This window comes from Podarcis vaucheri, assembly GCF_965113315.1.
Source record: "Podarcis vaucheri genome assembly, chromosome: 5".
Classification (NCBI taxonomy): domain Eukaryota; kingdom Metazoa; phylum Chordata; class Lepidosauria; order Squamata; family Lacertidae; genus Podarcis; species Podarcis vaucheri.
In genome coordinates, this window is record NC_138763.1 from 46916258 (window position 1) to 46939676 (window position 23419).

At 41.6% G+C, this 23419-nt stretch overlaps 2 protein-coding genes across 3 annotated transcripts in view; one reads left to right on the plus strand and one right to left on the minus strand.

The window, feature by feature from the left end:
- Window positions 1-1426: 1426 nt before the first annotated feature.
- Window positions 1427-4006, minus strand: ATP5MK (ATP synthase membrane subunit k). Its single transcript, XM_082225087.1, has 4 exons — window positions 3939-4006; window positions 3153-3250; window positions 2585-2682; window positions 1427-1712 (listed from the first exon to the last, which is right to left on the minus strand). The coding sequence occupies exons 2-3, from the start codon at window positions 3237-3239 to the stop codon at window positions 2590-2592; spliced, it is 180 nt and encodes a 59-aa protein (XP_082081213.1). The 5' UTR covers window positions 3240-3250; window positions 3939-4006; the 3' UTR covers window positions 1427-1712; window positions 2585-2589.
- Window positions 4007-4957: 951 nt separating this feature from the next.
- The window catches only part of PDCD11 (programmed cell death 11), a 28937-nt gene continuing 10475 nt past the window's right edge, over window positions 4958-23419 (plus strand). The window contains exons 1-21 of one of the 2 annotated variants that reach the window (XM_082225083.1): window positions 4958-5098; window positions 6236-6350; window positions 7218-7349; window positions 7685-7852; window positions 9464-9625; window positions 10244-10367; window positions 11767-11948; window positions 12593-12700; window positions 12909-13115; window positions 13545-13669; window positions 14327-14387; window positions 15142-15288; window positions 15883-16134; window positions 16611-16754; window positions 17609-17803; window positions 18342-18512; window positions 19375-19594; window positions 20131-20283; window positions 20588-20703; window positions 21503-22017; window positions 22508-22570. In XM_082225083.1, coding sequence (XP_082081209.1) covers window positions 6246-6350; window positions 7218-7349; window positions 7685-7852; window positions 9464-9625; window positions 10244-10367; window positions 11767-11948; window positions 12593-12700; window positions 12909-13115; window positions 13545-13669; window positions 14327-14387; window positions 15142-15288; window positions 15883-16134; window positions 16611-16754; window positions 17609-17803; window positions 18342-18512; window positions 19375-19594; window positions 20131-20283; window positions 20588-20703; window positions 21503-22017; window positions 22508-22570 — 3350 coding nt within the window. In that variant the 5' untranslated portion in view covers window positions 4958-5098; window positions 6236-6245. Of the gene's footprint in view, window positions 5206-6235; window positions 6351-7217; window positions 7350-7684; window positions 7853-9463; window positions 9626-10243; window positions 10368-11766; window positions 11949-12592; window positions 12701-12908; window positions 13116-13544; window positions 13670-14326; window positions 14388-15141; window positions 15289-15882; window positions 16135-16610; window positions 16755-17608; window positions 17804-18341; window positions 18513-19374; window positions 19595-20130; window positions 20284-20587; window positions 20704-21502; window positions 22018-22507; window positions 22571-23419 lie in introns of both variants that reach the window. The other variant, XM_082225082.1, reaches the window with a different exon arrangement.

Genomic DNA, 23419 nt, shown 5'->3' on the forward strand with positions numbered 1-23419 from the left:
ATTCCAGAAATGGTGTAATGCTTTGTCAAGTTTACAACTGGATTTTTAAAAGGGTTGTATGTATAGAAATCAGTGTTTCAGGGAAGCCAGTTAGTCACATCTTTAAAATGGGGGTGGGGAACCACAGGCCTGAAAGCCAAATGCAGTCATCTGAGCCTCTCTGCTTGGCCTTTGCAAGTCTTCTCAGGCCACAAGCCTACCCCAGCCATATTCTAGTGGCTGTGCTTTGTACTCTTGAACAATGCCTCTCTTGATTCCCTGGATGGAGGCTAGAGGGATGTGTGCAGAAATTAGGAAACTGTACAAAAGTAAAAATTGCATTCTTTGACCCTGCTCACTACTTGCCTCTAGGTGACTGATCAGAACATTTGTCCATCAGAAGGGGCCTGCAGGTCACCGGAAGTACATCATCTGGGATGAAATGTATATGCAGCATCATAAAGGATGTTTCCCAAGAGGCAAACTGCAGAAAGTGGTGGAATTTAGGCCTGGTTTGAGTCTCAACACTAAATTATGTTTTTGCATTACATAAATAAGCAAGCCACTTCCCGCAGGACTGCAAGATTAGAAGCTTCCCTTTCTACTTTCAATTTAATTACAGGTACTGTTACATTTGGGGACGCAGGTGGCGCTGTGGGTTAAATCACAGAGCCTAGGACTTGCTGGTCAGAAGGCCGGCAGTTCAAATCCCCGTGACGGGGTGAGCTCCCGTTGCTCGGTCCCTGCTCCTGCCAACCTAGCAGTTCGAAAGCACTCAAAGTGCAAGTAGATAAATAGGTACCGCTCCGGCGGGAAGGTAAACGGCATTTCCGTGTGCTGCTCTGGTTCGCCAGAAGCGGCTTAGTCATGCTGGCCACATGACCCGGAAGCTGTACGCCGGCTCCCTCGGCCAATAAAGCGAGATGAGTGCCGCAACCCCAGAGTAGGCCACGACTGGACCTAATGGTCAGGGGTCCCTTTACACTTTACTGTTACATTTGAAGCCTAAACAGTAGTTAATCTTTGCTATGGATTGGTGAATGACCAGTTCATAAACCATAGTTAAGACTGCCCATTTTGTCTCCATTTGGACATAATAAACCACAATTGGTTAAAAGCAAGTGAAAGCTTTGTTATCCCACAATGGATGCAACCCACGATCCCTATTACCTATCTGCATTTCACTTTGGGTTGAATTAAGGCTGTGCAGAGTGGTGCAGACACATATTTGCTCAGAAATAAGATCAGTCAAGGAGTCTTAACACCTATCATTCAGCATTATCCTCAATGTAAAAGCAGCCCTGCCAGATCATTGAATTCCATATGTTGACAAATGCCTGCAGATTAAACAGGTTATATTAATATTTAGTATTAGTGCCATACTCTGCTCAGCACCATCCACATGTTTAAGACACAGGAAATAGGATCATGTTTGGAACACAAATGGTTATAATGAAAGCCATAATCCACTTTTGAAACAGAATGCAGTGTAACATTTATCCCAGAGATACAGTAATGCCTAAGGATGTATCCATCATTTCTCAGCACAGATTGAAAGGGCTCCTTAACTGAATTGTACGCACTAGAACTCTGCACGCTGTTTATATGTAGGACCGTCACTTCTGTAGTGGCAATGTGTACAGATGACAAACTTCATCACTGTTCATGATTTATTGAAGTGTACATCAACTTCTAGTTATATTATGTGCATAGTCCAGTGTCAACATGTCAACCTGTCAAAAAAATAAACATCATTCAGTTACTACATCTTGCACAACTTCTATTTATTAGCACACAGTGGCAGTATTTTGCCCAAACCAGGAAAATTCATATACTGGCTTGTTCTGAAGCCATTAACCAGTTTCCTGGCTCATACAAAATGGGAAATTACAGTTAACAGAAGACTTCCTGGTTGGTTTGCTGGCTCACACATTTAAGGCTTATTAAGCAGATATATGATCATACAAATGGGGATACACTGCTGACATGAAATAACATGCTATTTAGTTGGGCAGAACTTAAAGGTATGCTCACAACTGGATGTCAAGAGGATATGGAAGCAACCACTTCCCCTTATTTCTGCATTTAGATACTCTTGTCATGCCACCCAGTGAAGAACTGAGTGACATAAAATAGGATAAAAATGCACATGCTGAGCAATTGCTGCTATCTGAGCTATCAACTTTTCCTTAGCCAACTCTATTAAGACATCTATTAAAGTTAAACTCATGGCAAACATCCCAGGTTTCAAAAACAAGCAAATTAACCTTGCATATCCTGTATCAAAATTCTGGTACTATGCATCTGCTCCTGGTGTACACAAATTCAAGATCACTACACTTTGTTATGCCATTTAAGAAAGCCCTTCTATGTTCAAGTTGAGATTAGAGAGACAGCAACATATGATAACAACATTCCTGGTAAGAAATAACTTCATTCATGTTATAATCTGCTTAAAGGCCTATGAAATGATTTACTCGTAACAATACAAGTGCTTAAGATCCTAAACTTGCATTTGACATTTCATGTACAGATACAGAGATTTACCTGGATTTCTGGAGGTTTTAAACCCTACTGGTATCAGTAAAATATGGCAGACACTTACCCATCTTATTTCTGTGTCACGGCTGGAGTTTGCTTCTTAGGCCTCAGTTTAAAATACAGGATGATACTTGCAATCGTTGCATATGTAGCTATAACATACTAAAGACAGAAAAGGATATTATTCCTCAGATCAAACACATTTCAAAGGGTTGTTTTTCTGTTATTTAAGTGCAGGAAAGAGAGAAATGGATTATTAAAAGTGCCTGAGTTTATTAAAGCCCAAATTTGACAGGAAGGCAGGGCTGTCCACCTGTCAAATCACCTAATGTAATAATGTTGTCAGGTGACACCACCTTGGGTGCTAAGACATCACCTTCTGAAGTGTGTTCCAAGGAGATTTCATTTAAACTTCTTAGAAACGCATTTCAAGGTGAAGGCCACACCACAGGATACCAGAGGCAGGGCAAGTGGTTTGTGGAATAGAACCTTGCAAACCAAATTAGGATCCCTGCCAAGCCTAATTCGGTCTGTGTGCCAGAGGTTCCCACCCCACACATTCCCAAATCAATTCAGGAACTTTTGAGAATCAACTTATTTGTTTCTTAGCAGATATTTAACTGGACACTTACATTTCTTCTGCCTGTTATGGTGTAGGTATTGAAGTATTTATGAAACCCTGTGAATTGGTGTTGTGACCCAGCATCGTGTCCTGCCATCACTATTAGTCCTAGATTTTAAAAAAGGAAGTTAGTATTGAATCTTTAAAAAAAATCTACAGTATCTTCCAGCCAAACTTCATTCCAATTATTTACATTTGAGCATGAAAGCATTAGCTACTAAAACTACATAGGAGGATCTACTCAAAGCTGTTATTCTGAATTGCTTGCTACATCTAATATCAATATATTTTACAGTGCTGACCTTCAAACAATAATGGTTACTTCTGAAGTTAAGAGCGATGCTTCAAGAAACATAATATGGGCTTGTAAATAACGAATTATTTAGCCACCTGAGCCTCCACAGAGCAGGTTACGGATTTGCCACTATTCACATGCATGGGTAATAATAATAACAGATAACCTAATAAGAGTTGCATGTTCTATTTGTAAGAATTATGTAATCCATAGTTTTAATTGACATTAGAATACTTCATGCAATAAATTTATCTCATCGTTCCAGACTACAACTCCTGTACCACCTATACTTGGTCAAGTCAATGACCAACAAGACCAACAACTGTAGTTTCCAACCCCAAGAAGTCAGGCCATCGATGTCATAGCTAAAGGCATAGCACTTTCAAACAGACTGTTCTGTTGTTCAGCAAGAAGTGGAAGGGAATAGGCACCAACCACTGAAACATTCAAATCAATTCACTGAAGAATACTAGTTAGATCTAGTATAGGAGACCAACTTACCAAATGTTTCTCAACTGCGATTAACACAGGTATCTCCTCAACAGGTGGATTGATTTTACACTGCAAATCTGGAAAAAAAGGAAAGAGACGGCTCATCCTCTTGCAGATACAGGGACACTACGGAGTCATAAGCAAAGCCAACCGGAGTCTGGTGCTATGCATAACACCAGAACTTCAGAAAAGGAAACCACTCTGTTTTGCATATTCCCATTGGGATATTTCACTAACCAGAAAGTTATTTTATGCATCATCGTTTACTAGTGAAATAATAGCCTTTAAACAGTTCAAACTGCTTAGTATTTTTCAATCAACATAATAGAAGCTCCTTTAGACCTCGGCTAGCTATTACCAACCATTGAACCAACTTTAGTTATTTCATATGAACAGCAACCTGCGTATAAAGAGTATTAAACGCTAAATTACTCTATATACCAACCAATGACATTCATAACGAGTTTTGAAGACAACACACAGAATAGAAAATGACAGCCTGGATCCCTCCGCCCGGTCGGAAACAGCAGCACAAAAATGCTGACCCTTTGGACCTATGCAGTAGCTATTGGATTACTAAACTGAATTTCAATTGCCATAGAAATCCTTGAAGGTTACTCCTACCAGGGTCTATGTGTGTGTCACAAGACACTAACAGGGCCTGTACCCTTTTTACAGATGCTACTCAAACTCCCCAACAAAATTAACCTTCTGCCGAGTAAGTCAGCGCCCGCCGCAGTTATTACCCAGTAGCTTTCTCCTCCCGATAAGAACCATTCAATGCCCTTCGCGTGCAAGATTACCCAGTAGCTTTCTCCTCCCGATAAGAACCATTCAATGCCCTTCGCGTGCAAGATGGCGCCGCTCAAACAGCCGTCCTTTCCGCTTGCCCCTGATTGGCTGAGGCGCGCTGCCCTGGCGAGTAAGGCGGCACCACCTCAGAAAGGTATGATGTGATTGGACAATTTGCGCGTTTGTCAAAGTTACCGGATTCCTTTCGCTCTGTGACGACTAATAAACCGTCCCGCGAGTTCTACCACGGCCCGGTTTCCGTAAGGCCCACTTCCGGATGCCCTTTGCTGGACTTCGAATTCGTTTCCGGGTTACGGAGCAGATGGCGACTCTCACGCCCCAGGCGTGCCAGTGAGTTGAAGAAGCGTGGGGGAAAGGTTCATAAGCTGAGCTCTCTGGAAAAGAGGGATAATGACGGAAAGGAGGGTGGCCTAAGGAGAGGGGGCCGAGTCCGAGTGAGCTGGGGATTGAGAAATACGGCAAGGTGGGTTGCACGTGTAGAACTAGCGTGGCTGTGTGAGTGCCTTGCGGGTTCGCGGCCGGAGTGCTTGCTGTGAAGCGCCTCCGCTCTTCTGATTGCAGGATCTCTCACAGAAGACATGGAAGGGGGGGCTGTGTGGCTTGATTTAACCCATTTGTTTTTGCTATTTTTTGAATATTGAAAGCTGCTTTATGGACATAAAGACAGAGTGAAAATAGTGCTCTTATCTGCCCCAGCTTCCACTTTGTGCCTTCTGAGCTATATAAAAATGTTTATATTTTAAAACTAGCAAAAGATTGCTAGATTTTTCTGAGTGTATGTGGGGTAAATGATTAAAATCCTGGTATGGTTATGAAGCAAAGTCATTTAGAATAGTGCATATTGTTTGTGAAATGCTCTCTTTTTAGTTTGTCATATTTTAAAATACAAAGGTTTTGGGTCTCTAATAGCTGCACAACGGCCAGAAATCAACAGGTGAGTTATTTTCTTGGCTGAGTGATAGAATCATAGACTTGGAAGAGGACCCAATCATAGAGTTGGAAGGGACCCTGAGGATCATCTAGTCCAACTCGCGGGATGCACCCATGCAGGGATCAAACCTGTGACCTTGGTGTTATTGGCACCATGCGCTAACCAACTGAGCTAATGGTAGAAAAACTATTTATTGATCTCCACTTATGTAGGCATTGAATACTTAGGATCTTGGTTCATGAAATAACTCTTTGTTACTTAAGAACAAAGGAAGGACTAGCTTATTTTCGCATCTCTACCAGTAAACATTCGGTTTGAGTAGGTGTGGTACAGTGTTTGCACATCATAGATTAACAATATTTATGAGCTCTTGGTGTCCTGATACTCTCATGAGTGTTGTCTTGTTTTAGAGAATGAATCATCTTCAAAAGCACAACAATTATTTTATTCCTGTTATTTTAAAGTCTGTCCTCATTCTTTGCATATAAGAAAATGTTTGTGTTGGTTTTGCCCTTTTGAACACGATTTGTATATGCAAATAACTTCGTTGCTTCCATTGCAGAAAGATAACCATGTCATCTGTAGAAGAGAATTTCCCTCGAGGTGGCCCACAAAGGAAAAGTCAAGAAGAAAAAGCGGCCAGACAGTCAACAGTAGAGCAGGATAATTTATTCAAAGTATGCAAATTGTGAACATATTAAGTTGCCTTCTACTAAGTCAGATCATAGGTTCATCTTGTCGCTTATTATTGCCTATTTTGCTTGGTAGCAGTTCTCTAACTGCTTACAGAGGTGTTTTGCAAACCCTGTTACCTGTAGCAATTTTAACTGGAGTTGCCAAGGATTCAGCCCAGATTCTTCAGCATTCAGTGCATATGCTTTATCACTGTGCTATAGCCCCAGATTGACGCACTGACATTGTTCTTAAGAATAACACAATAAGTGGTTCTGGGAACTCTTTAGGATAGAATAGAAATGCCTGTGCTGTATAAACAAGTTTCCTGCCGATTAAACTGTAGCTTCTGATTTTGGCTCATTTCAATAAGCCAGAGTTTGGCCTGGTTTGGGCATAAGAACAAATTGTGGTTAGTTTAGTTTAAACTCGGAAGTGAATGCTTCAAATGTCTTCCTTTGATGCGTGCCAGAGGAAGAGAGAGGAGGTGGAGCACTTCAGCCTCAATTTTGAGCTCACTTGCTTCCATAACACTAAACTGGGTTAGTGCAGCAACTTGTAGATCTCAAGATGTTGTTGGTCTCCAACTCCCACCAGCCCTAGCTATCACAGCCATTGGTTAGAAATGATGGAAGTTGTAATCCAGCAATATCTGGATGGTCACAGCATCTCCATTCTTGTTTAACTTTAGATCTGTACTGCTCCTTTGAGTTTCAGACCAGACCTTCCTTAAGATTAAATTCTCTTAAACATGCTTTCCTGCAGGTTACGTTCATGGGTCCCTTTGCAGCTCTAAAACTAAACTATTGTTTTAGGGAAGCAACTGTCTTTTCAAAATCTTGAAATGTCTTTCTTTTTTTTAACTGTCTTAGACGCAACATGAAGAAGTGGCCAAAAAAAGAAAGAAAAGCCATCAAGATGAAACAGAGCCAAAAAAACTCAAGATTGAGAAGAAAGCCGTTGTAAAAATCGGTGTTAAACATTTTGAATTTCTAACAGTTGAGGTTGGTCTATAATTTGTATTATGGCTTATTTTCACACTGTGGCAAAAAACTACACAATAATAAGTCGTACCTTTTCAAATAGTAGCATATGAGACAGGAGTAGATTGTACATCATTGTGGTATTGAGAGATAATTCACAGCATGCAGAAGGCAATGATGTAATTTCCCCCTTCCGCTTTTCTTTGATTTTTTTTAGATCTTGTTAAAAAGGGGACTTACAGCTTTTATTAGCATTATATTCTTTTCCCCTGTGGGGGACAGTCTAGTTGTGTAAAACACAGGAGAAAAAAGTGTTTCTGAAAGTTGCTCATTATCTGTCCTTGTTTTTTAAACAGTCCCTCACTGCAGGGGTATTGCTCTTAGGATGCGTGAAAGAGTCTAATCAGTTTGAGCTGGTGATCAGCTTGCCCAATGGGCTCACTGGATTTGTGCAAGTGACACGTATAAGTGATGCCTACAATGAGATGCTGAATGAACAGGTGGCTACAGATGAGCACTTAGAGGTAAGACAAGGTGCGTGTGTGTTACGTAGTTGTTTGGTGGGTTCTGCAAGTACCACCAAGCAGCAGGTTTCTTCTGTTCAAGGCATTGTCTTGCCTACTCTGTTTCCTGCTGTGTCCTGAAGAGGTCTACATTGTAGAAGACCATTTAGAGCTGCCTTTACAACACCTGACTTGCTTTGGTGCCAAGATGGGGAACTTGAGGCCATCCAGATGTTGTTAGCCATCCCCAACAGTTACAGCTAGAGGTGATGTGAGTTGTAGTCCAACATCTGGAGTGCCCTGCTTTAGTGTTTTGCACACTGCAAGAATGGAAGGATGTGCACTGAAATTAATATCTTCACAATTGAATAAAAACAAAAGAAGGTAGACCTTTTTTTAAAAAAACACTTCTAGATTTTGACTGACACATCCCATTCCAGTCTGGAACAACATATGCTGATGTGGTGTTTGCTCATTCTTTGGGGATATGTTTGTATTGAGGGAGAGAAAGGGTTAATAGGTTGACCAATAAGGAAGCCTGGAGGCAGAGCCTACCTGATTTTGAGGCTCAGCCCAGAGGTTTTGACAGTTAGTTCGGTTGGTTCTTTTTTGAGGGGGGGGGATAGATGAGTCAGAGTGATTTAGAGACAGGGACAAGACTGAGAGTCAATAGAGTGACAGCGTTTCGAATATATTTTTAAACTTGTTTGTGTTTGAAATAAACTTTAATCTTCATTGTTAACTCTACCTGACTGAAACTCAATACTTCACCGGGGAACCCTGGGTTTCCTCCCCACAAAATTGGTGGCAGCGGAAGAATAAAGTAGTGGTATACAGGTCAATAGTCCGTGAAACGACTGGGGCTCTGTACGAATGCCACAAAATTGGTGGTAGAGGTGGAATGAATACACCATGAGGGGAAAGGTAAATCTGGGAATGATTACCTTATCCTGGGTGTGAAGATATATTGGTGTAGTTGTGGAAAAACCCAGTGTATGAGGCGAAGCCAACGTAATAAATTGAAAAGAGAACTTGAAGCTATTCTGGCAGAGGTTTTAGACTTGTGGTTGGGTGAAGGGAGCTTGCAGGGTCAGTTTGGAGACCCAGTGCAGGACTTCGGGGCCAGAGTCTTAAAGGGAACCTAGCCGGAGGGAATAGCAGTGAGAAAAATTTCTTATCTGACTGTTTTGCTGTCAAATCACACTCACTCGAAATGCCACCCAAAAAGCCAAGAAATCCTGTTAGGGAAACAACATACGAAAGAGAGGAAAATGGGAATCCTCAGGGAGAAGGGCAGAATTTAGAGGAAATATTAGAAATTCCCTCTGGCTAGTTCCCTTTTAGACTCTGGCCCCGAAGTCCTGCATTGGGTCTCCACACAGCCAGTAACATGAATTTCCTTTGGCTTGCCATCTGTATTTTGGAGGAAATAAGCTTTGAATAGTTAAATGGCTGTATTGCAACCCCTTCAGTAATCAACATCCTCTGTAGCATGTTCAAAAATTCAGTTGTATTACTTACAGCAGAACATTTTGTTTGGCCAATGTTTCAGAGTCAGTGACTAGATATTGCTGTTGCTGTTTTGATATGTTCCTTATTTTAGTCTTTATCCATTAAACTATCGTTTTGCAGGATCTGAATTCTCTCTCAGATCTCTTTACCCCAGGAATGCTGGTCAGATGTGCTGTGGTTGGTGTGGAGAAGACTACTACAGGTCGTCAGAGTATACAGCTAACAATCAACCCCAAAGATGTCAACAAGGCTTTGAATGCTGCCACTCTGAGACCTGGCATGGTATGAAACATATGAATTATCTGTTTACACCTGCCTTTCCAAAATTATGTCATGTAGCTTACAAAACATAAAATATAATAAAGCAAAATAAAAAGCACAAAACAACAATTAATAACACTTTAGCAGATAAATAGCTTTGAAATGTAAAGTAACAATTGAAAGAAGCAGTAATAAAAACACAGTGTGATGAATTAAGATGTCTGGATAAATAAAAATGCCTTTATTTGGTGCCAGAAAGTCATCTATGTAGGTGCCAGGTATACAGACCTAGAGAGGGGCTTCCATGGAAAAGAACCTCTCTGGTATCATCACATACCCTAACCTCAGTAGCTGGGGAACCTGGCAATGGGCATCATCAGATGAGCTCAAAACATATCTCTTAATTTTTTGTGATTTGATATGGGAAAATGTTCTTGTGCCTTTTATAAGAATGCAGGGAATAGAATTTCAGCAGGTGCAGATATCTTGTCCTAATATTGCTGTGAAGGGTATAGGTCTCATTTGTGGGAGCCCAAAGTCCTCTTTCTTTTCAGGGAAACTTGAGTGCTTGAGGAGGGAGGAACAACAACAAGGAGTCTGATAAAATTTCCTTTAAGCTTACACTTCTTCTCCAAACAGCTGCTCTCTGGCTGCATCTCTAGTGTGGAAGATCACGGCTACCTTATTGACATAGGCATCCCATCAACAAAAGCTTTTCTGCCTCGTCAGAAAGCCAAGGCCTACCTGCAGTCAGCCAACAAAGGTATAACTATACTTAGGAGTACTGGGTTTAAGGCAGGGGGAGAAGCAAATGGGTGGTTTAGAGAACTGTAAAATCTTAGATTTGGGAGTTACCAGAGGCAGAATTTACTGCCCAATGTGTGTGTGTGTGTTTGAGAGAGAGATTCTTGAGTACATATCATTGTACAGTAACTTATAAGCGGCCAGCTGTTGCCTGGCTTCTCTTGTTTAGGAAGCTTTTTATGCAAGGTGGAGTATTTCAGTCTATAATAATAATAAAAGTAATAATTTATTATTTATACCCCGCCCATCTGGTTGAGTTTCCCCAGCCACTCTGGGCGGCTCCCAATCAAGTATTAAAAATGATACAGCGTTAAATATTAAAAACGTCCCTGAACAGGGCTGCCTTCAGATGTCTTTTAAAGATAGGATAGCTACTTATTTCATTCACATCTGAAGAGAGGGTGTTCCACAGGGTGGGCGCCACTACTGAGAAGGCCCTCTGTCTGGTTCCCTGTAACCTCACTTCTCACAATGAGGGAACCGCCAGAAGGTCCTTGGCGCTGGATCTCAGTGTCCGGGCTGAACAATAGGGGTGGAGATGCTCCTTCAGGTATACAGGACCGAGGCCGTTTAGGGCTTTAAAGGTCAGCACCAACACTTTGAATTGTGCTCAGAAACGTCCAAGCGGGAGATAACTAGAGCATGCACCACTCTGGTGAGACAGTCCGCGGGCAGGTAGGGTCTTAGCCTGCGTACCAGGTGGAGCTGGTAGACAGCTGCCCTGGACACAGAATTAACCTGCGCCTCCATGGACAGCTATGAGTCCACAATGACTCCCAGGCTGCGCACCTGGTCCTTCAGGGGGCACAGTTACCCTATTCAGGACCAGGGAATCCCCCCCACCCCCAAAAACAGTACTTCTGTCTTGTCAGGATTCAACCTCAATCTGTTAGCTGCCATCCATCCTCCTACCACCTCCAGGCACTCACACAGGACCTTCACCGCCTTCACTGGTTCTGATTTAAAGGAGAGGTAGAGCTGGGTGTCATCTGCATACTGATGATGATCTCTCCCAGCGGCTTCATATAGATATTAAAAAGCATGGGGGAGAGGACGGAACCCTGAGGCACCCCACAAGTGAGAGCCCAGGGGTCTGAACACTCATCCCCCAACACCACTTTCTGGACACGGCCCAGGAGAAAGGAGCGGAACCACCGTATAACAGTGCCCCCAGCTGCCAGCACCTCTAGACGGCCCAGAAGGATGTTATGGTCTAGGATGAAAAGCCTTTTAATGTGATGAACATGTGAAAGGATTTCAGAAGTAGCTGGTGCCAGGAAATAATGGCCATAGTGATAGAAAGGTAATGTCAAAACTTTGCTGAAAAGTGATGATAGTTGCATGTGTTGGTCTCTTAGGGACTGAGCTGAAGGTAGGCCAATACTTCAACTGCCTTATTGAAGAAGTAAAGAATGGTGGGAGGATAATCCGCATGGCCATTGATCAGTCGGAGGTTGCTGCAGCTATTGCCACAGAAGAACAAAACTGGTCCCTTGGCAATTTGCTACCTGGGCTGGTGGTGAAAGCCCAGATTCAGGAGGTAAGCTGTTCTTTACGAATTAATATACTAATCTTATTCTCTTCTCTCTTGGAAGAGTACAGTGAAATTATTAAATTCCCTAACACATCTGCATTTTAAACAAAAAATGCATTTGCTTTTTCACAACTTTGAATTGTTCCAGTCTGACTACTGAGGTTGGTTAAAATATAAGGATAATTGCAAAAATAGAGGCTTTTGTTGGAAACATCTATGACCCTGTGCCTGAACCATATGAGGTTTTTTGTTTTTTTCCCTTCTAGCTTACCCTAGATTTTTAAAAATCTCTATAGGGTGATATTCAACATTAGCCCTACTCAAGCTACCCCATTGAAGTTAATGGACACGACTTAGGTTCATTAATTTCAATGTGTCTACTCTGAGTAGGACTTGGTTGAGTACCACCCTAAAATGTTATTAAATCTAGTGATTTACAGCATAATTTGGAACCACCACAAAATAATCATTAATATTGTATACATATAAGCATGTAATACATATAAACCATAAAACACACATTTACATTTTATGATAGCCACATTAGAACTCAATATTCATCTAATACTCATCTAGATCTGTCAGAGAAATTCTTCTGTTTAATTTTACATCTTGCAGGGCAATTTTTGTTTCCTTTTGAATATTTCCAGGTGACTCCTTTTGGAATTTCTCTAAGTTTTCTGTCTTCCTTCTCTGGACTTGTGGACTACATGCACATGAGTTCTACAAAAACAAGAAACTACTCACCAGGTCAGACGGTAAGTGATTTTATAGCAAGGCTTAAATTGTGTTAAGGTGGTGCTGCAGGATTTGGTTAAGATATGAATTGAACGGTTGCATCTCTGTATGGTTTCACCATAGTCATGGAGGCTAGAATGTTTAAGAGAAGTAAAGTACCATTCTCAGCACATTCCCTATTTTTCCTACAAACTTAACACCTCCCCCCCTTTGTGTTTTCCCCTCCAGGTGAAAGCATGCATTCTCTTCAACAATCCTACCTCCAAGGCAATACGCCTATCTCTGCGCCCAGTTTTCCTCCAGCCTGGCACTCAACTTGGCAAGCTGTCTAGTGATCAGATTGGCAGGGTTGTTCCAGACTCCACAGTTGAGACCTTTCTCAAAAAGACTGGTGCCATCTTCAAGCTGGATAGTGGCTGCCTAGCTTTTGCACATGTAAGTAACTCAATGCTGATTGCATCTTCTAGGAGGGTAGACTGTTTCAACCATCATGGCTGATGTTTGGAGAGCAGTACATCAGCACTTTTTCCCGTTACCAATTCAATACATAGATGTGTCTTGGCATCTGTTTGTGAATGTATTATATGATGTCTTAATTTGTGCTGGAGTATTGAGAAGAGCCCAGAGTCAGAAGGTAGCAAAGAGCTTTTCTAGATTCTTTTGTTGTTTGCTCGCCTTTGTTAGATGCGATCATAACCTCTGTTGTCACATTGTGATTCATATAGGAAGGTAGAATCAGACAGATGCAGCATCTAGGCTTTGCTTTGCTTTGCTTTCTGGATTAAGGCATGGTTAATCCTAAACTAGAAAATTGGATTTATAATTTAATCTTCATTTTCTGCACTATCTTTATACCTCTTTCAGATAAAACATCTTTCAGATACTGCCAAATCTTTCAAACCTGCAGCATTCAAGCCTGGAAGCAAGCATAAATGCCGAATTCTTGACTACAGCCCAATGGATGATGTGGTGGTGGTGTCTCTCAAACAGTAAGCTTTAGAGTACAATTTGAATGAACCAATCTGAGAAGTGTTTTTATATAATCATATTTCCATGTCTTAAATTCTATGCATAGATGGAACTTCCTTATGCCTGACAGATAATACATTTCAGTTGGGACGTATGTCCCATTGCTTTCAGAACAACTGAGATGGCTACATTATGCACACCTGTGCAGTGGATTGCATCTGCACATTAAAAAAATTGGTTCCATAGGTATCCAAACTTTCTACCTTCAGGTGATATTTTGCTCCTTAAGTTACAAAGGAAATTCTGTTGAGGTCCATTCTAGCATCTGATGAATTTCTGTCCAGGCACATCCATTACCCACCCCATGTACACCAAGGCCACACCAAGGCTAGATCATGGCACACAATGTGACTGATATTTAGCCCAATGATACCCTACCTCATTTAGATCATATATACCAGTTTCATACTGACAGCACAGATATAAAAAGAGCCAGTATAGTATACAGTGGCAGGCCAGGAACGTAGGAGACCAGGGTTCAAATCTCCACTTGGTGACCTGTTTAGAAGGGCAGGAGGAAGAATCGGAGGTGGGGGTGAATCAGTTCTCTTTACTCTTTCATCTGTTTCTCTTCCACCACACAGATCAATTTTCACTTCCCTTCTTTTTGTTTGCAGACACATTATTGAGGCTCCATTCCTGAGATACCATGATATTCATCCGGGACAGGTGGTGGAAGTAAGTTCAAGGAGAGAGAGAAACATCCTTGGAATCTTGTTTATCTTGCTGAACAAACCTGAGGCGAGGGCTTTGGTTCAATTTTGTCCAGCAAGTATTTCCTTCTGACTTGGGTGCTTAATGCCTCTTGGAACCTAAATCCTGCTGTGTGACATTAATGGAACGCTATTAATTTCACTGTAGGCTAGCAGAGCCGTTGCATTAGTTGTACGGAAATCAGTCTGGTTTCTGCTACATTCCACAAAGTTACGTGCAATGGATTTGCCTATCATTTAGTCTGTGTAATCATGCTTTGTTTAGATACTTATATGCTGATTTTTAGGGAAACCTTGCCAGGCAGTCTACATAAAAAGATTTAAATAATGAGCATCAACTAGACTGTATGATAAAACAATAAACATAAGCTTCAAGGGGAAATGTAATTATTGAAAGCTAGATCTCTCTTCCCTTCAAGATGGTTCTTAAGTAACGCTGTAGTAGCAGCTGAGGGGAGAGGGACACTTGGGGGCTGGGGTAGCCAATGTGGTGACCTCCAGATGCCTGCCCAATTTATATCCCAACCTTCCTCCCAACGGAGTTGTTGGACTGCAGCTCCCATCACCTCTGACTGTTTGTCATGCTGGCTGAGGCTGATGGGAGTTAGAGTCAAAGATTTGGAATGCCCCACATTCACTTCCTCAAAGATAGATGGTGGGCATCTCCTCTTTCTGTTCTAGTTTTCCTTGCTTTCTGATCCCTCGTTCTTTTGGATTAGGGCACGGTGTTGGCTCTGAAGCCCTTTGGCATGCAAGTAAAGGTGACTGAGCACATCAAGGGCCTGGTTCCCCGACTGCATCTGGCAGATGTGCTTCTGAAACAGCCAGAGAAGAAATACAGTGTGGGGAGCACTGTCCGGTGTCGGGTAAGAACTCTCTGTAAGGGACCACTTTGCCCTGCTGTGGTTCTGTGGGTAACATTAGGTTGGATGTGCAAAACCTAGGTTCAGAATCCCTCTCAGCCATTGTGTTTACTGTGTAATCCCTTGGATCAGTTACTATCTCTCAACCTAGCTTATTCAGAGTTGTAGTGAATTAAAATGGGGACAATGACATGTATTCATAATTTCTAATATTTCTATTTTACCTACTCAGAAGAACTCGCTGAGTTCTGTGGGACTTGCTGGCAGGTGTGTAGGATTACAGCCCCACAGGACATTGTCAGCCACATTAGGACCCATGCAGTGGCCTATTTAGCTTGCAGATCAGAGATTCCCCATGCCTATTTTGAATAGTTAAAGAAGTGTTATTCAGGTCCTGTTACAGGATGAGCTCTGCCTCTGACAGCTACCTCCTAACCTTTCATAGCCCTTATTTTTCTAAGCTGATGGGTTGTGCCAGCTGTATTAGGACTGATCCCATGCGTTCCAAGCTGACATTTTGGACGTTCCTTCATTTTGGTTCAATTGCAGTTTCCTGCCAGTTGGCATACATAATTCCAGTTTCTTCTCCTCCTCCAGGTGCTTTCCTGCAATCCTGAAGCAAGGAAACTCGCTCTGACGCTTAAGAGAACACTTGTCAATTCCAAACTCCCTGCCCTTTCCAGTTTTGAAGATGCAAAGCCAGGCTTGACCACCCATGGTTTTGTTGCCTGTGCTAGGGAGTTTGGCTGCATTGTGAAATTCTACAACGACATAAAGGGCCTTGTCCCCAAAACTGAGCTTGGTGGGGCACCTTCAATTGTTCCTCAGGAAACATTTTATGCAGGCCAGGTAAAAGCTGGGTAAAAGTAAAAAGTCTGATTGTCCTTGATATAAATTTTTCAGTTGTTAATAGCACTACACATTTGCATAACAGATTTGCATAACATCTTTAATGCACATACATTTGTTTAGTGATAGAACATGAATGGCAGATTATTGTTACTGAATTCGTAGGACCCTTGATATGCTTATGTAGTAGGACATAGCAGTAGTCTCTCTTCCTCTCTTGAAAAACATTTAAATAAAAGATTTTGAACTACTAGTAAAATGACTTACATTTGTTACTTTAACACAGAGAGAGGCATAAAGCCAGTGGAAAGTTACAGAACGTCCACGTTTTATCCAGCTAAAGTGGAGGGAAATGGGTTAGGACCCAAATAGGATGCAGTAGAGGGATGTCGGGGGACACATTCAGGTGGTCCTGTTTTTGAAGTGTGAGAGAGAACATGTCTGCAATACGAAGATTCTTTTGTTTTGCCAATCAGGTGGTCAAAGTGATTGTCTTAAAATGTGAGCCTGAGCAGGAGAGACTGCTGCTGTCATTCAAGCTGACAAATGAAGCACTAGCTGAGGATGGTGGAGAAAAAAAGACATCAAAGAAGCGAGAAGTAACATATGAAACCGGACAGGTAATTTATTCTAAAAGATGTCCCTTCCCTTTCCCTGTTGACATTCTCCTGAGGATGCTAGAAGCAAAGACAAGAATTTATGATATTTCTAACTTGGGTTTTATTTCATACAAAATGATCAGATTATCAGTTCATATATCTTAAGAAGGACTATGCTATGGGGTCCCAATTATAGTACTACTTCATGCAAACATGGAGCATTTCTGTTGGATTTAAACCATTTATTCTAACTTGAAGTGTTCTGCACATCAGAATAAATGCTCAATCTGGTTGGTCTAGATTTAAATTTAAACATAAATTATTATCTTCACTTTGAACTCCACTCGCATGTTCATCAGTATACCAACACTTTATATTGTTTCATTAATAACCTAAGAAGAAAAATGACTATTGCACTTACTTAATCTAAGCACAACTAGAAGGGCTGGTGATTAGGCATTTAGCTATGCGATGATGAATGTTATCTGTCAACTATATTCTATCCTGTTCCCCACCTCCTTTTAAAAAATCAATTCACAAACCAAGAACTTATACAATGACCACTAATAATGAACTATTTATTGTAGATATTGCTGCAGATTTATTATGCTATTTTTGTTATATTCAAATAAGAACCGTTTTATTTATTTGTATCGATTATTATTCCTATGATCCTTGTTTATAAAACCCAATAAAAAGTTATTCCAAAAAATAAAAAATGCTCCTAGACTTTAAATTTGATTGTTGAGATGATTTCTTTCTTTTATCTTTTAAGTTGCTTGCATTTTGAGAAACCTTGTTATCCTGGGAATATTGCATTTTAGGCGATGGCCTTCCACGTATTAAAAAAGTGTCGCCTTTTTTCTCTTGCTCAGATTGTTGATGTAAAAATTCTGAGGAAAAAAGAAGATGGCCTTGAAGTTACAATCTTGCCGGACAATGTTTTCGCCTACCTTTCTACAAATCATCTCTCTGACTATGTGTCCAGTAGCAAGTTGTGGTGGTCCTGTCTTAAAGCAGATGATATTCTCCATAGAGTGTTATGCCTCCATGACAAGGGAGGTCATGTTGTATCCTTGTAAAGTCCAGCCAAGCTTGGTGAAATCATTTAGCCATTTTATGTTGTACAACAGCGTTAACTTGCATTGCTTTGCATATATTGTCTCCCAGACAAGTGACATTCAAAGATTCTGTGTGTGTCAGTTTTACCCCTCTATGTCTATGCAGTCTGAAGGAAAGAAATTGTCTTAGAAGATTTTTTAGATGGAGGGAGAGTAGTCTTTAGTATCTTCACCACCTAGGTTTTTGGATGAAGCATTTTTTAAAAAATGGCTGTCTGCCAATTGGGATCCAATGGAATCTTGTTGCTGACAGAACTTTTTCTTTCCCCCCTGCAGAATCTGAATGGAATCAGGCAGTTGGTTGGTTGCAACATGATCTTACTTTTTGCCACAATTATGTCCTACATCCCCTGTGTTATAACAGTCTGCCTACCTCCCCCTCTATGTTGATAGCCATTGGTGAAATGCTTGTTTTGTGGCTGCCAAATAAAACCAAACTACCAGTACGCTCCTTCTCCCCAATTTTATTCCTTGACCCATTGTTTAGACCCTGAGCAGAAAGCCATCGGTGATTTCAGCAATTGAGGAGGAACGGGTGGTGAAGAGCTTTTCAGACATCCAGCCTGGATTGCTGCTGACTGGCTTTGTGAGAAACGTCATGCCTTATGGTGTGTTTGTGGAGTTTCCATATGGTCTGACAGGGCTGGCACCCAAGTCGGTAAGGCATGTTGCATTGTCCCTGCTAAAATAGGTTTATTCACAGATGTTGAGGAAGAGGTGCTTTCTAGTTGAAATAATCTCTTATGCTGCACTACTCAAGGATCAAAATTCCTGCTGAGAGGAGTTCTCTAGATGGATTTGGGAGTAAGGGCACAAAATAATACATAGGAGCTTCCTGCTTGCAAGTGGTGTGAGAAAACCTGTTTTCTAGTGGTATGTTTTGAACTGCAGGCATTCAAGATGGCCCCCATCTATAGGTAAAGGTAAAGGACCCCTGGATGATTAAGTTCAGTCAAAGGTGACTGTGCAGTACAGCACTCATCTTGCTTCAGGCCGAGGGAGCCGGCATTGGTCCGCAGACAGCTTTCTGGGTCATGTGGCCAGCATGACTAAACTGCTTCTGGTGCAACCATCCATAGCCATGCCCCCAAAGAGCATAAAACAGTTGTGCTGATCCATATATACACTTGTCGCATTCCCCAAAGAGCAGTAGTACATGGCACAATTTCCGGTTTATTAGCATCAGCTGAATGTCAAAGAATAGATGTTTATAGAACAAATTTGACTTTTAAAACACATTGAACGTTATCCAAAGATCTTCAGCTAGCTGAAAATGCAACCATTAGTCTTTACTTAGAAAGGCAAACAATCTAGCGATGAAATGTTAATTAGACTGCTAGCATGAAGTAGCTAATAGAGCTGTCTCTAACTCAGCCTAGGTAAAAGCTTTCTTGTTTGGAACTGTTTTGATTGCATTCCTTCCTTTCTGGAAGTCTTGAGGCTGGTGGTGTTGATAGCTCTCTTGCAAAGGCACTCTTAAGGAACAGTATTAATTGGTTCTTATCTCCTAATTGCTATAGGCAATGAGTGACAAGTTTGTGACAGACACCAAAGACCATTATGTGGTAGGTCAGACTGTAGTTGCCAAAGTGACCAGCATTGACGAGGAGAAGCAACGCATTCTGCTGTCCCTGAAGGTGTCTGAGTGCTCCTCCGAGGATTCTGTTTCTGAGAGTTTCTGTTTGCTGCACAAATACTTCAAGGAGCTGCAGGAGATCAAGAGTATCAGGAGTGGAAGAGGTAAAGGCTGTCATGATGATAAAAGATGGCCCATGCAAACCTTGTGTTGGCCACATACACACAGTGGATGCATGTGAGCGTCCTGGTTTTGGGGAACAGGCTTAGAGCACCTTTTCTCAACATTTTGTCTGAAATCAGGAGGCCTAGGAACTTTTCAAACTTTTATTTAAAGAGAGGTTCAAAGATTCAGTTTCAGGTAAAACATCTAGTCACTCGGGGTGGTTTTCTGCTATATGTGATTGCCAAGTTGATTTTGCTTAACTTGCAGTTGGAGAAAGATTACATTTCTTTGACTGGCACTGGGTGACTGGCTCATTTGCTATGAGCTTAAAAGACCCCATTTTTTCCTTCCATTTTCATATTGCCTTAAAGATACAGTAAGAAAGTTACTTTCAGGCACCAGAGCATAATTCCTCAAAATAAGGGAATCCACTCATTTTTAATAGTTAATCCTTCTTATACTTACTCTGACTTTCTATAGTTCAGCGATGAAACATCAAGCTGCAAATGGGACTTAGTTCTTTCTTTATCCTCAGATGATGTCGGTGTGGTTCAAAACGTCTGTGAATTAAAACCTGGGCAGAAGCTGATGCTGACGGCTCGCAAAATCAACCCTGATGGTTCAGCACTATTTGATAGCACCTCTGTTTCTGGCTTGACTATAATGGCTACTCATAGTCACCTTGGAGGTAGAACATACTTTGTGGTCTTTCCCCCCCCCCTCTTGTCTACTTTGTCCTGATATACTATATTTTGCTCTTTGGGTTGGAAACAAATAATTGATTGCAAAGAGTGGAGTCTTTTTTAACAGTCTTAGCAGCAGAAGTGTGTCTGAGACCTGAGTGAATTCTTAGTTTTTCTCCTGACTCAGCTATCAGTGATGTAATGTAAATAAATAATGTCTCTTACTGAAGTACTGAAATGCAGTTGCTTCATTTTCCCCCAGTTATATCAAGCAATAATCTTATGGTGCGTGTTTGTTTGTTTTTAAAGGCAAAAATATTGTCCAGGGTGAAAAAACAAGAGCTGTGGTTCTCTGCATTGATTCCCTAGAATCAAAGGTCTATGTGTCGCTTAGAGAGGAGTTGCTGTCCCCCAAGCCTAAGAAGGTATGATTAGCCTGAATTGGCTTTTATGCTGGATACTAACCTGTGTAGCTGGTTAATAACAGAGTCATAGAAGAGAGGTTCATAGAATACCATAGAAATGAGCAACATATGAAGAGATTTCAATGGAATAACTAAGCCAGGGGTGGTTGAACCACCCGCCAGAGAGCTGTTTTTGCTTCTTGGTCAAATTTTTCTGCCTCCAGCAGCAGCAAAGAGAAAGTCAAAGTAGACACAGTGTGGGGAGGAGAGATATCGGTGTGCATCCTGTGTGTCTGTACAAGAGTGATGTATAGCCTTGATTACCACTTGCATATGACCCCTGGAGGACTGGGCAAAGGTGAATACAGTCCTTGGGACCAAAACAATTGGTTAGCTTATATTCAAATGTCAGGGGGCCATAATGAGGAGGAGGGAGCAGCTTTCCCTTCCTGTGTCCTAGAAGGAATAACTGGGTTTAAGCTGCAACTTCTTCAATATTATTTGATCCTTAGGAAAAATTGATCACCTGTTAGGCACACATCTGAGAAAACCCCAGGGAGTGTTGGCGTTTTCTGCTTTTGCCTAGGAATTCAGCTGGGGCCTAAAAACGACAAAATGTTGTGTCCTGAGAATTTCCTGGAAATTCCCTGGAAAGTGCATTGCTGGAGTTTTTCTGATGAGGGTAAAACATCGGTCAGGAATGCTTTTAAATAATCGATTTAAGCCTTGGGCCAAAATGGCTGCTGAAGTCTGTACCAGGTCGTGTGTGTGTGTGTGTGTGTGTGTGACTTTCTCTGGATGTTATTTCTGTGTTTTTCAGTTAAAACAGAACTCTCAGCACCAAGCCATCGTGCAGCATGTGGCTACAGAGCATGCAGTTGTTTCATTGGTAGGAAATGGTCAGCTGGTTGCCATACCTGTGGCTTCCCACTTCAATGACACTTTCCGCTTTGATTCTGAAAAACTGAAAGTGGGACAGTCGGTCCTAGTGGTTCTGAAAACTCTCCAGGCAGGTGACTGTGGGCTCTTACTTGCTGTTCGAGATCAGAAGAAGAGAAAGGCTGTAATCGGGTCACGGCGTGAATCTGAAACACTTGGGGAAACCTCGGCCATTGTGAATCACTCGCTGTGCTTGGGAGATGTGGTCAAAGGAACTGTCAAGTCAATCAAGCCTACTCATGTCCTAGTGGCAATTAATGATCAGCTGATCGGCTCCATTCATGCATCCCAGATCCTGGATAAAGTTTCCATAGGCACCTTTCCAACATCAGTGCTAAGAGTTGGGCAGCAGTTGACTGCTCGGGTGATTGGGGGCAAAGACATTAAAAATCACAGGTAAGATCCCCCCAAGCTTCTGAGTTTTAGCCAATTACTAAATTTTAGTTCAATGTTCTAGCAGGCACAGAACTTTCCAGATCTATGTCCTAAGTGCAAGTGTTGTCCTCATGCATTTATTGTCCTGTTAATAATTTTCAGTCCAAGTCAGGCAATTAAAGCATAGTCACTTGTCTCTCTTCCTACCTGAATATAGACCCATTTCCATCTACAGCTGACAAGGAGGCAACTTGCAATTCTCTGTTGGAGAGAGGTTACCCAGAGTGGGTTTTCTCTTCCCACTCACTCTAGAAGGACAATTTCACAAATTTAAGGAAACACTCACTTTTGCGTGGAAAAGACCCCTTCCAGTTTTAGTCCTGCATGCTCAGAGAGTGATTATTTCCCCCACTAGAGCAGATAAAGAGGGAACTTTGAAAAACTATCAAATACTGAAGTGCCGCTTACAACTGGAGTAAGAATGATGTGCTAATCTGCTCTTAATTTTTAGGTATTTGCCCATCACCCATCCCCATTTTACCCGTACCTGCCCAGAGCTCAGCATCCGACCAAGGTAAGATAGCCTTTAGATACTTTGTTTGATGAGGTTTTACAACATGTTAAATGCTAACAGATACACCTATCCAAGCGTCTCCTGGTCTGAATGTTAGTCAGTGACAGAGTAGGGGTTCTCTACATAAAATTCTGCATCTTGGAACATATTGCACAAATATGTTAGACACAAGTGACAATTTGCTTAATTTTAATCATTCTGGCATTATTATTATTATTATTTAATAATAATAATAATATAATATAATATAAATTATACCCCGCCCATCCAGCTGGGTTTCCCCAGCCACTCTGGGTGGCTCCCAACAGATTAAAAGCCGAATAAAACATTCAGATCTTGAAGACAAGAGAAGTTCTTGGTGGGTGCTAGGATTGTAGTATACAGTACATTGAAGGGAGGCAGCCTGGAGTTTTACAGATAGGAAATCTTGGATTGGTTGGCAAATGCTTGGACCTAGAAATATTGGAAGGGAGCAGGGAGTGGATCTCAAGCTGTTCCCCCCCTAAGGATACATGGATCTATAGAGACTGCCTAGAACATGTCTGGTGATCAAGCTATTGTAGAATGATGGTTTTAATTTTAAGTTTCTCCTATTTTTTCCAGATAAGATGGTAGGCAGTTCCCACCACTTTCCCCTCTCTTATCTTCAGCCCCCCAACCATATCCCACACCATTCCCAGGGGCCCTCCAATGCCCACAAGCAATTTCCTTGGGGTGGGAGTTTATTGAGCTGCAGTAGGAGACATGCAAAAGCATGTTCTGTGAACTCTCTTTTACTCAGAGCCAATTCATTCTAAATCATGGGAAATGTCTGTAGATCTCCAGCATCCTTGTTGAGAATTTGCCAGT